The sequence below is a fragment of the Polypterus senegalus genome, chromosome 1 (genome assembly GCF_016835505.1).
Source record: "Polypterus senegalus isolate Bchr_013 chromosome 1, ASM1683550v1, whole genome shotgun sequence".
Taxonomy (NCBI): Eukaryota; Metazoa; Chordata; class Cladistia; order Polypteriformes; family Polypteridae; genus Polypterus; species Polypterus senegalus.
In genome coordinates this window covers 287,757,048-287,769,940 of record NC_053154.1, presented here as the reverse complement: position 1 = coordinate 287,769,940, position 12,893 = coordinate 287,757,048, and the positions used below count along the sequence as shown (strand labels likewise).

The 12,893-nt window shown below is 38.9% G+C and overlaps 1 protein-coding gene across 1 annotated transcript in view; it reads right to left on the bottom strand.

Annotated features, from left to right (window-relative positions):
- gucy2g (guanylate cyclase 2g) overlaps window positions 1–12,893 on the bottom strand; it is a 149,357-nt gene that overhangs the window by 14,134 nt on the left and 122,330 nt on the right. Inside the window, exon 20 of the mRNA XM_039736268.1 lies at window positions 1,998–2,089. Within this exon, the coding sequence (XP_039592202.1) occupies window positions 1,998–2,089 (92 nt within the window). The remainder of the gene's footprint in view (window positions 1–1,997; window positions 2,090–12,893) is intronic.

Sequence of the window (12,893 nt, the reverse complement as noted above, 5' to 3'; positions counted from 1 at the left end):
AAAATATCAAATTAATCCACATATTGAATTGTCTTAAGAAGTGGTCAACTTAAAAGGCGGGTCAGCCTAGTATTTTCATATCATTTGTAGACTTTTTTCTCCTCCTGTAAAAGCATGGAGCTGCTTATTATGGAAGAATCAAGTTTTGAGAGTGAATATCTGCAAGCACTTATTGCTGCTAAAATCCATTATCCTGGGTATGTGGCAACGGACCATTGGCTTACAGTGTTGAGAAAACTGAGCACAGATGGTGTTTCCTGAGCCCTAACTAAATGGTGTCATGAATGAGCAGGAAAGCAGTGCACTGATATTGTGTGGAACAGGAGGTCGGTACTGGCAGTTTCGGCAGGGATATTTATTACTGTCCACCATAAAAATCTCGTTTTAGGGAGTTTCATATTTCGCAATTGTGAATCATGTGCAAAGTGAATTTTAGAGGCAATGTTGTAAAACTCTACTGTTTCACTCATCATTATTTGCGACTCTGAACTTTAAGTGTAATGGACGGTGACATGCAGAATGATTTCTGCCTTTTGCTATCAGCATAAGCTCCAGGGACCCTAGACAAGATTAAGCAGGTTTGAGAAGATATATATGTGGAATTCTTAAAGAGCTGACAGTTTTGGTTTTGTTTTATAAATTAAGTAGACCTGAATACTCCTAAAAAATTAAATTTCACAAACTTTTGTTATGCCAGTCATTGGGATGTTGGGAACCACAACAAGTGTTAACAAGACCATGAGATGGAAGTATTTTAGAGAATCTGTAATAAGATTCAATGTCGAAGACTCACAGGAACCACTGTCAAAAACCAAAGAGTTAGACTGTAATAACTGAAACATGGATTGCCTAGGTGGCATTAACCAGAAACCATGTTGTCACCAAGACCGAAGCAAATTCAAGAAGTGGGGTGCTATGAGTCACGACCCAGAAAATATAAAATACTAAGAGCCCTAGACTGAAGTTGTTTGAGGGATGAATCCGTAATCACGGACGCTGTGAGAGGGCTGTGAAGGGGTTACAAAGCTAAACATCTGTGAAGTGATGCACGGTGCCCCCTGTGAGGCAGCTCCTAACAAAATAGCAGCACAATGAAAACAAATGCAGAGACTACAAAATAGTAATGTGACACACTTAAAAATGAATGATAATAAAATTCTAATAACTTGTAATTAAATTATTAACTTTAAATACCAATGTATTGATATTCCCCGATATGCAAAGCCTCAATAAACCCACAACAAAGTAAAAGAAAACAAATAAATGAAAATATGATGTCCCAACTCTTAGTATTCATTTTGCTTGTTTAATGTGAATGTCCAGCAGTACTGGAGAAAACCCACACCATCATGGAACTTCCTCACTCATACATCCACACTCACACTAATTTAGAATTGACAAATGATCTAACATGGACATCTTTGGGGTGTAGGTTGAAAACAACATTGGCAGACACCAGCAAAACATGCAAACTCCACACTCACAATGACCAGGCACAGAACTTGAACCCAACTGCAACACTGGGACCATGAGGCAGCAGCAGTAGCCAGAACAGAATGCTACCCTAGATGTTTATAGAGTAATTGGAAACAGGTCAAGGATCAGGCATAAAGGATTATTCTAAAGTCATTTTCACCATTTTCTATATGGGTAGTGAAGCTAGTGAGTGAATTCAATTAGTTTGTCATTGGTGCTTTGTGTGTGTTGGGGTCAACATGCTCTTCTTCAGCAAAGAGTTCATGCTGTTGTTGTCCAGCAGAGGTTATCCTTGGCCACATTGTAAACAGAGCAGTAGCACATGTCTTAGTGAAACACATTATTCAGCATTACCTGAAACTATTTAAATTGTTATATAACACAGTTACTGAAATCCAAAAGCACATTCACAACTGCTATACCAAATCACAATGGCTATGTACAATTAAATAAGGCCCTTTTGATTATCTGCTGATCTTGTTTTAGTAAAATATAAAAGGCTTCCTATGTATACTTTATACCTTTATTTGAATCTCCCCTCTTTCTTCTAATATATATTGCCCAAGCTCTCTGAGAATCTTTGCAGTGTTTTCAGACACATGGATTTTCAAGGCTAAAGTAACAGAATGAAAAACAAAAAAAAAAGAAAACACATAAATGAAGACGTATAACCTGCTGAGATGCAAATTTATTCAAGCCAAAGGTTATAAGGCGGACTACACCTACACATGCTGTTCAAACCAATACAATATTGCATTTCAAAAGAAAAATAAAACTCACACAAATTTTAATTGTGAAGTGTACTAAATTCTAAATTTTCATCGTTTTCTTTTTAGATCCTGCCTTTCAGCTTCAGGAAATGGGCTTCGGTTCCAAGCCTTGCTACTCTGCATGAAGTCTGCTCAGTCTCTCTGTGTTCTTGTGAATTGTCTACAGGAGTCCCAGCTTCCTCCCACATCTCAAAGAAGTGAATTTTAGGGTAACTCTCTGAATGTTGTCCAGAGTGGCCACCAACAATGACACCCCATATTAATAAGTGCTTGCTGGACCAGTACCTCAGAACCAAAAGTCTCCCCTACCTGCCATACTCCTGCTGACTCTACTGTGCCTTTTATCAAGATTATCAGATTATGAGTACTAATCAAAGGCTTTGTTTTTCTTTATATTATTTGTCACAAAGTTTATCAGGTATGTTATATATAGCATGTTGTCAGGGACAGTCAGCATCCTTACCCAACCAGAACGTCCTTAGGATGGAAAGACAAGGGCAGACAGCTTATACTGGGCTTTGTCTACCCCAGGGTGCTAGATGGCAGCAGGCCCAGGCTTGAATCCCTGCTCAGGTGCCCATAAGGCATGCCAAGTACAGTATTGTAGTTCCCGGTGGACAGCCTTGTTGGGTCCTCTGGGGGCAGCCACAAGGGGAATTTGTGGAATTTGGGAGTTCCTACTCTGTAGGGCTTCAACCTCACCTGGAAGTGCTTCGGAGCTGCAGCATCATATCACAGGAAGCACTCCCAGGGATTGCGTAAAAGAAGACGAGCCAGGAGGAAGGTAGACAACACTTGTGAGGAGGAGTGGTGGAGGCAGTGACCAGTGACAGAGAGAGAGAGGAGGAAGAAAAGAGTTGCATTGGATTGTGCATGTGCATACTTGAGGCTGTGGTAGGAAACGCCTGGGGAAGAGTTTCCCACAATAAAGGACTCTTTGCTTTTTATGCTTGTATCTGAGCCAGCTTGTGTTGACTGTCCGGGGCGCTGAAGTGCCCCCTGGTGTCCACAATGTATATACTCCACTTTGGACTTCTTCATTGCCAGACTGTAGTATGTATGAACTGGTTGCATCACTTTGTCTGCCCTGATGCTCAAACTAGGGTACCCAACAGTATAGTTTTCTACTGTGTTTCCTATTTACTTGTGACTGTGCGTCTAGATACAGTTCTAACTCCATCATTATATTCAATGATGACACCACCATTGCGGGCATGATCACCAACAATGATGAAATGGTTAACTTAGAAGTGATTTGCTTCCAGTCATATCAGTTTAACCCTCAATGTCAGCAAAATCAAGGAGCTGTTGATTAGCAGGAGGATGATCATAGTCCCATCTGCAGTACATTGGCATGAATGCTGTGTATAAAGTTAGCAGCTTTTCATTTCTTGGAGTCACATTAATGATGAGCAGCATGATGGCGCAGAGGTAGCACTTCTGCTTCACAGTACAGAGAGACCTTGGTTTGTGTCCCGGGCACTCCCTGCTTGGAGTTTGCATGTTCTCCCTGTGTCTGCGTGGGTTTCTGCCGGGTGCTTTTGTTTCTTCCCAGAGTCTAAAGACATGCAAGTTAGTTGGATTGGCGATACTAAATCAACCCTAATGTGTTGGTGGTGTGTGTGTTTGCGTGTGCATGTGTGTTCGCCCAGCAATGAACTGGCTCCCTGTCCTGGCCTTGCACCATATGCTGGCTGAGGTAGGCTCCCGCACTCATAGTGACTCTTTTCAGGACAATTCAGGTTAGAAAATGACTGCCTGACTGACATTACTGATGACCTGATATGGACACCACACATTTCAGTTATTCTCAAGAAGGTACAGCACTACTTTAGGGGTATCTGTGACATTCTTAGACATCTAAGGCAAAGAGGGGTGTCCCTATCTGTGTTCATCATCTTCTATAGGTTAACACTGGAGCCAATTCTTCCTGGAAAAGGACTGGGGCACTACAGAGGGTGGTAACATTCAGTGCAGAATATTACTGGCACACAGGTGCCATCTGTTCAGAACGTGTAACACATGCTGCATTATAATGCAAAATCTAAAAACCTTAGACACTCTCTGCAGTCACTTTTCTCACTATAGGTAGTGGACCATTAGCACCTTGAGATTTTGAGGATCACTGGAAGATAACTGACTGACTGTTATCAAATCATAAGGCTACCCATACTGGCAACTGACTGGGACTATCTGTTGTGTCTTTCTTGTGTCTCTCTATTACATGGTGCTGCACCTAATGTGTAGTGCTGTATTCATTGACTGCTGCTTATATTGTGTTACTGTCTGCAGCAAACATGCAAGTAAGAAATCTAATTGAACTGTTTACACATGACAACATATTTGAAATCGAACCTTATGCATTTGAATACACTTTGTTGTATTTTTCTCTGAATTACATTTTGGTATAATTACTGTAAGAGCCAATCTTAGAAAGTTAAAGTTTTGAGTTAAACTCATATTGATGTTTGCTTAATTTAAATAGAATATTAATGTCTTTCATAGTCATAGCTTATGGTATAGTCTTTTCCCCCTATAGTTAACAAGAGATAGAACCTTCTTACTATAACTGAATAACAGTGTGATAATAAGCTCAGTTTGTTTGGAACAAGTCCCAGTAAAGAAGGACTTGAAAGACCCATTTAAGCTTAGAAATGGGATAAGCATACAGTTTTCTGACCGTTTTGAAATGGTTCAGAAATATTAAGTAAATAGTAACGATTTGAGATGTAACAAGATTAATCTATAATTGAACTTTTCTTAACATTAATTTTTCTCTTTTTTTTGCTATTTTAATTTCCTTTTTTTTGTGTAAACTGTTTTACTTTAAAACTTAACTAAACTTTAAAAACGAAGATACTTTGTCTGTGGAATCATTTCTGCGCGTCAGGCTTTTGTTGAATCCCATTTTTGAGTTGAAGCTGCAGAACTTTGATAATTTTGGAAAAAGAAAACGCAGCTACATCTTCGTCAGAAAACTTGCTATCTAAGGCCTGAACTGGAATCTACCATTCGAGAACAGAAGACACTTCTGCTACAGAACTCGTCAACGAAAGAAAAGAACTGAATCATTCACAAGGTACTGTGATATTATCTACTATCTTCGCATGATCATTAATGAAAGCAAGGTCGCCGCACCTTGAGAAGATTTGAGAGACTGTGATATTATTAAATGACGTCTTGGAAAAGACATTTTGGATGATTGGAACCTTGTTTCAAGAAAGTAATCTGCCTTTGGAACGTCCCTATTGTGACGAAACTGCTGTCAGGAAACGTCCTGTCATTTTATTGAACAGTTGTCATGGCAATGTCTAAACAGAGCTCAAGTGAGATCGGCAGTGATCTGAGTTCAGACTCGAAGTCAGAAAATATTATTAGAGATCTTAAAGATCACATAAGTCAGAGGGAAGATAAGCTTCATGTGTTCATAGCTGAGATCGAAAGTCTTAAAAACATTCCAGAAAACCGCTTAATGGTGGCAAAAAGATTTGGAGATTTTCGTTCGACACACAGAGAGCTAGAAGAACTACATGAAAAGCTACTTTGTATATTAAATAAGGAGGGAGCGATTCAGAAACAGAAAACGACATTCACCGAACGCTATAAGAAATGGAATGAATTCACTGTCGCTACTACGGCTTGGTTAGAAGACGCAAATAGACTGTTAGCACATAAAGTTGATGAACAGTTAGTAAATCAGTTCGAAGAGATGCAATTTCAAGAACGGGTCGTACAAAGCCAAAAAAAAGAAAGACGTCACCTCAATTAAAACATACTTTTGATGTTAAACTTGACTCTTTAGCTCAGAAAACCACATCATTACCTTCTACGCCGGTGCTGATTGAACAATCGACACTCGATAGTATCTTAGAAACGCTTACGTCAACTTAAAGTTAAAGTAGAAGATCTGGAAAAACCGACACTCAGAGCTCTGGAAATGATATACTAAATGTGCTAGCGGAACCAAGTCGAATATCAGAAGGGCCAACTCGAATGTAGTAAAGCAATCAATGAAACGTTAAAATCGTTAACTGATCAAAAGACAACGCCTGCTCCAGCACCCCCTGCTCCAGCTGGTGAAGTACCTCTTAGGCAGGTCCCTTTATTTTCAGGCGACCCATTGGCTTATGCAGATTTTATTAGGGCCTTTGATAATGCAGTTGGGGATGTGCTACAAAACCCTCAAGATAAATTGGATTATCTGATTCAGTACACCAGAGGTCCTCCTCAAGAAATGATTAAAGGCTGCTCACGAATGTTACCAGATGCAGGTTATTTAGAAGCCAGAAGGTTGATTGAAAGATATTATGGCAATGAGTTATTCGTAGCAGACGATATCTCAATAAAGCATTAAAATGGCGCAGATTAAGCAAAACGATGGAGAGGCTCTGAGAGATTATTCTAACTTCCTCTCAATTTGCATGAATACTATGAATGATTCAGGAACGGTGGAGAATTCAATAACAGTCATAATGTGCGTACAGTACTTGGGAAACTTCCATTTTCTCTAAGAAACGAATGGATGAGATATGCTTTCAGGCTTCGAGAAAATAAAACAAGACCTGGCATACCTGAACTAATTGTTTTCTTGCGTAACGAAGCTGAAATGCTTTTAGACCCTGTACATAGTGCCGTTTCACAAGACTATACTAATATAGAGAAAAGAGAAAAAACTGACAAAAGTAGGTCTCCTCAGAAGTACGGACAAAGATCAGGAAGTATTTTCACCACCAATATTTCTGATGAAGCCCAAAAAGATACTCAAGGAATCTCTGTCAAAAATACATGTGCATTTAAAAAACCTTGTGCATTTTGCAGTGATTTGCATATACTTGCGAATGTAAAAAATCAAAGAATTGCCACATAAAGAAAGAATAGACTTTTAAAATCTAAAGGTTTATGTTTTCGCTGTCTCAAACAGGGTCATCTAAGTAAGAATTGTAAAGAGAGAATGAAATGTCAGACATGTTCCTTACAGCACCCAGATATCCTGCACATTCAAGGGGACAGTGGAGCAGTACTAAAAGCTACGGCTAGTGTGGCAACATCTACCGAAACCGAAACTGGAACTTGTACCTTTACAGGGGCTGGAGAAGAATGTGACTGCAAGTAGTTCCTGTTAAGGTAAAATCCAAGAAAAGTGAAAGGTATGTAGAAACATACGCCTTTATAGACCTCGGCAGTACAGTAACAATTTGCACTGAAAAGCTCCAGAGACAACTGAGCCTTCAAGGGAAAAGGACGCAAGTATTCCTAAAACTATGAGTAATTACGATGATGATTCAAAAATGCTAACCCAATGTTCTGTTTTATCAGATTTACAAGTCTGTGGTCTCAATGATGTTAAATATATTGATTTGCCAAAGGTCTTCACACAGGTCTCCATTCCAGTGAACAGAGAAAGCATTCCACTACAAGAAGATATCGATAAGTGGGCATATCTTAAAGAGGTACGTCTAACTCGTATTGACTCTGAAGTTGATCTTTTAATAGGAATCAACTATCCAGAAATCTTCAAGCAGTCACGAATCATACCTAGCCAAAGAGGTGGACCTCACGCTATGAAGACTGCACTTGGATGGGTGGTTGGTGGACCATACAAAGAGATAGACGACCTCACAAAACAAAGTGGTAAGACACATAAACATTCAATCAATCGTGTCTCAATAACAGAAATTGAAGATATGCTGCTGCAACAGTATAACACAGATTTTCCAGAGCGCAACTGTGAGGAAAAGAGGAAATGTCACAGGAAGACATCAAGTTCATGCGCATAGCTTCAGAATCTGCAAGACTGGTAGGTGGCCACTATTGTTTAAATTTGCCTTTGAAGGATGAATCACTTAAAATGCCGAATAACCGCTGCATTGCTGAACAGCGTGCTATTGGACTCAAAAGAAAATTGAGCAAAATTCAGGTTTCCATGAAGACTATAAAGCCTTCATGAAAGACATTATAGACAATGGCTATGCTGTTAAAGTACACAAAAAAAACCTGAATTGTAATGAAGGCAGAGTGTGGTACATCCCACATCATGGTGTGTATCATCCAAAGAAAAATAAGATTCGAGTAGTCTTTGACTGCACAGCCACCTACCAGGGGATTTCACTTAATGAACAATTACTTAAAGGCCCTGACCTAACTAACACACTCATTGGTGTCCTTACAAGATTCAGAAAGGAGCCAGTAGCTTTAATGGCAGACATTAAGTCAATGTTCTACCAAGTTAAGATACCAGATAAAGACACAGATCTTTTACGTTTTCTATGGTGGCCTGAAGGTAATCTAAGTAAAGACCTAGAAGAATTCAAAATGACAGTACATCTCTTTGGTGCTACTTCTTCACCCAGTTGTGCTTCTTATGCTTTATGAGAACAGCCGAAGATGCCAGAGATACATTTCCTGAGGAAGCTGTTAACACCGTTCTCAATAACTTCTATGTGGATGACTGTTTAAGGTCAGTGACTACAGAAAAACAAGCAATAAAGCTGGCAAAGGACCTCCAAGCTCTATGTCTCAAAGGGGGATTCCATTTGACTAAGTGGGTGAGTAACAACAGAGCAGTTTTATTGTCCATACCAGAAGAAGACAGAGCTCATGAACAAAAGGACTTAGATTTGAGCCACAGTCTCCTTCCCACAGAGCGTGCCCTAGGCATCCAGTGGTGCACAGAAACTGACAGTTTCAAATTTCAAATTAAGTTACAAAACAAGCCCGCTACAAGGCGTGGTATCTTGTCTGTTGTTAGCTCAGTTTATGATCCACTTGGTTTTCTAGCACCTGCTTTATTGCCAGCGAAGCTTATTTTAAGAGACTTATGTAAAGAGAAATGTGGGTGGGATGAAGAAGTAGAAGTTAAACACATTCAGAAATGGAAAAAATGGATGGATGATTTGAAGTTACTTACAGACTATAAAGTGAACAGATGCTTCAAACCTACCGGGTTTGGAACCATAAAGACAGCACAAATGCACCATTTTGCAGATGCTAGTGAAAGATGGTATGGCACTGTCACCTACCTTGTCTTAACCAATGAAGAGGGCAAAAAGCATTGTTCATTTCTGATGGGCAAGTCAAGAGTTGCACCATTGAAGCAGGTCACGATTCCAAGAATGGAGCTGACAGCAGCCATTGTGGCAGTTAAAATGGACAAAATGCTTAAAGGTGAGCTTCAAATGCCTTTACAAGAATCTACATTTTGGACTGACAGCACTACGGTGCTAAAATACATCTCAAATGAAAGCACTCGATTCAAGACTTTTGTTGCCAACAGAATCTCCGTGATCAGAGATCATTCACAACCTTCACAGTGGAGGTATGTCACATCTGTCCTTAATCCGCTGATCAAGCCTCTAGAGGGCTGAACATAGAAAACTTTCTCAAGAACACCACATGGTCACATGGGCCAAATTTCTTATTGAAGTCAGAACGTGAGTGGCCAAAAAGACCAGATCAACTGAATGATTCACTTTTTGAAGATGATCCAGAAATTAAAATTTGTGCAGTTAACATGACAAGAGTAGAAGAGGCGACCGAATCCATCAACAAACTAATCACTTATTTTTCAGATTGGCATCGCTTGAAGAAAGCAGTAGCTTGGTTTCTCAAGTTTAAAGACTTACTGCTGAACTTAAGAAATGAAAGAAAAACATTTCAACTAGAAACCAGTCAGACTAAAGGTAATCCAAAAGAACAAGAATCACTCATCACAAAACACATGAAAAAATATAAATGGTCTTTAAAACCAAGTACAATTTCTCTAGATGATTTAGTCAAAGCTGAAACAGAGCTTATCCGTCTAAGTCAACAGCAAGAATTCCCAGAAGAATTAAAAGCTCTAAAGAAAAGACTTGTGTTAAAAAGAACAGTCAAATCTATAAACTCGACCCGATCATACAAGATGGAATATTAAGAGTTGGAGGAAGACTCTGTAAAGCTGCAATGCCCGAAGAAGCTAAACATCCTGCAATTTTACACAAGCATTCACATATTGCAACTCTCATATTGCAACACATTCATAAACGTCGGACATTGTGGGCGCAATTATGTGCTCGCACAATTACGCCAGAAATACTGGATACCTCAAGCAAATTCAGCTATCAGAAAAATAATTGCAAAGTGCACAACATGCAGAAGATACAATGCGAAAGCAGGTGAGCAAAAAATGGCAGATTTGCCAGAAGATCGCCTAGCATCAAACCAACCACCGTTCACTAATGTTGGAGTTGATTATTTTGGTCCCTTCCAAGTCAAAAGAGGAAGAAGTCTAGTCAAGGGCACGGAGTAATCTTCACATGTCTAACAACCAGAGCTGCGCACATAGAGATCGCACATAGCTTAGACACTGATTCTTGTATCCAAGCAATACTCCGATTTATGGATAGAAGAGGACAAGTTAAAATCATGCGCTCAGACAATGGAACAAATTTGTTGGAGCAGAAAGAGAGCTACGAGAAGCTATTAAAAACTAGAACACAAAAATCAGTGACGCCATGATGCAAGAACAAATCAAATGGATTTTTAATCCGCCATCAGCCTCTCACCAAGGTGGAGTGTGGGAAAGACAAATCAGAAGCATAAGAAAGATCTTAAATTCAACACTAAACCAACAAACACTCGATGATGAAAACCTTCCTACTATGATGTGTAGAGTGGAATCAATACTCAATAACAGACCCCTTACGAAGACATCAGATGATCCAAATGATTTGGAACCACTCACACCCAATCACTTGTTATTATTGAAGACAAAACCTGAAATACCACCTAAGCTCATTTCAGAAAATGAACCATACCCAAGAAGACGCTGGAAACAAATTCAATACATGGCGATTTGTTTTGGAAAAGATGGTCAAAAGAGTATTTGCCAATACTTCAAAACGTCAAAAGTGGCTTGCACCAAGAAGAAATTTTGAACCAGGGGACGTTGTTCTAATTGTAGATAAAGCTACACCTCGCAATTCCTGGGTAATGGGTCGAGTCATCAAGACAATGCCAGATGCCAAAGGAGCAGTCAGAAGAGTTTGTGTGCAGACCAAAACCAGCACACTGGACAGACCCGTGAATAAACTGTGCCTACTTCAAGAAACAGCCAATGTTTGAAATATGAAATTTTTAAAAATGTTTGTTTGCAGTGTTATTGCTAATGATTTGAAATGAATAGTTAATGTAAAAGTAATTGGCTCATATTGAAGTAAAGTAAAATAATTGTCTCGCTCCTGCATAGCCAATTAGGGGCCGGAAATGTAAGAGCCAATCTTAGAAAGTTAAAGTTTTGAGTTAAACTCATATTGATGTTTGCTTAATTTAAATAGAATATTAATGTCTTTCATAGTCATAGCTTATGGTATAGTCTTTTCCCCCTATAGTTAACAAGAGATAGAACCTTCTTACTATAACTGAATAACAGTGTGATAATAAGCTCAGTTTGTTTGGAACAAGTCCCAGTAAAGAAGGACTTGAAAGACCCATTTAAGCTTAGAAATGGGATAAGCATACAGTTTTCTGACCGTTTTGAAATGGTTCAGAAATATTAAGTAAATAGTAACGATTTGAGATGTAACAAGATTAATCTATAATTGAACTTTTCTTAACATTAATTTTTCTCTTTTTTTTGCTATTTTAATTTCCTTTTTTTTGTGTAAACTGTTTTACTTTAAAACTTAACTAAACTTTAAAAAACGAAGATACTTTGTCTGTGGAATCATTTCTGCGCGTCAGGCTTTTGTTGAATCCCATTTTTGAGTTGAAGCTGCAGAACTTTGATAATTTTGGGAAAAAGAAAACGCAGCTACAATTACTAATGTGCTTTGAATTAAAGTGTATTGTGTAAGTTACTGTAAACTGAATTGAGGCCAGATTATTAGCTACACAAGTCATTTTGCTGCTCAATCAGTAATGGCCTCATATGTATTTATAAAGCCACTTATCACAGGTATGCAAATAATAAATGCAATTCAGAGGCAGGATGGGTGGGGCTAAAGATTTAAGCTGCTTCTTGAATTTAATATAATGTCAGAGGTTTATGGGTCATCACCCCAAACGTGACCTTGTAGTCTATTAAACAAAGTGGCCAATGGAGGTCAGTAAGCCAAAGCACATAGCCATTCAGCTAAAGACTGGGTTCAAGACTGATACGTTAAAAAAGCATATCAGAATTCGCTAATATCTATTATCTATGGCAGCCAAAAACCCAATCTACAGTAGTTCTGCTCTCATCATTAATGATGAGCAAATCCCACGAAGGTGGCTTTATGCTTAGTTTAGAGGAATCATGGAAATGTTTGTGAACTTCGCTCAACTCCACACAATGCACTAAAGTCAATAGGGAAGAAGAACTACAGTGCGCTCTGTAATGTTGGGGGCAAAAACACGTTTTTTTTTTACTTACCCTCAATGCCACAGTTTAAAACTTACAAATCAAACAATTCAGATGTAATTAAAGTGCACAATGCAGACTTTAAGGGTATTTTCATACATTTCAAGTGATTCCTCAGGTGTTTTTCATTGTTTCATTAGTGCAGGCCTAAGATAACCTTTGAAGTCTGTAGTTGCCATTGTTCAACATGAGTACAAGAGCTGTGCCACTGAAAGTCAAAGAAGCCAATATAAGGCTGAGAAACATGAATACAACCATTCGATACATCT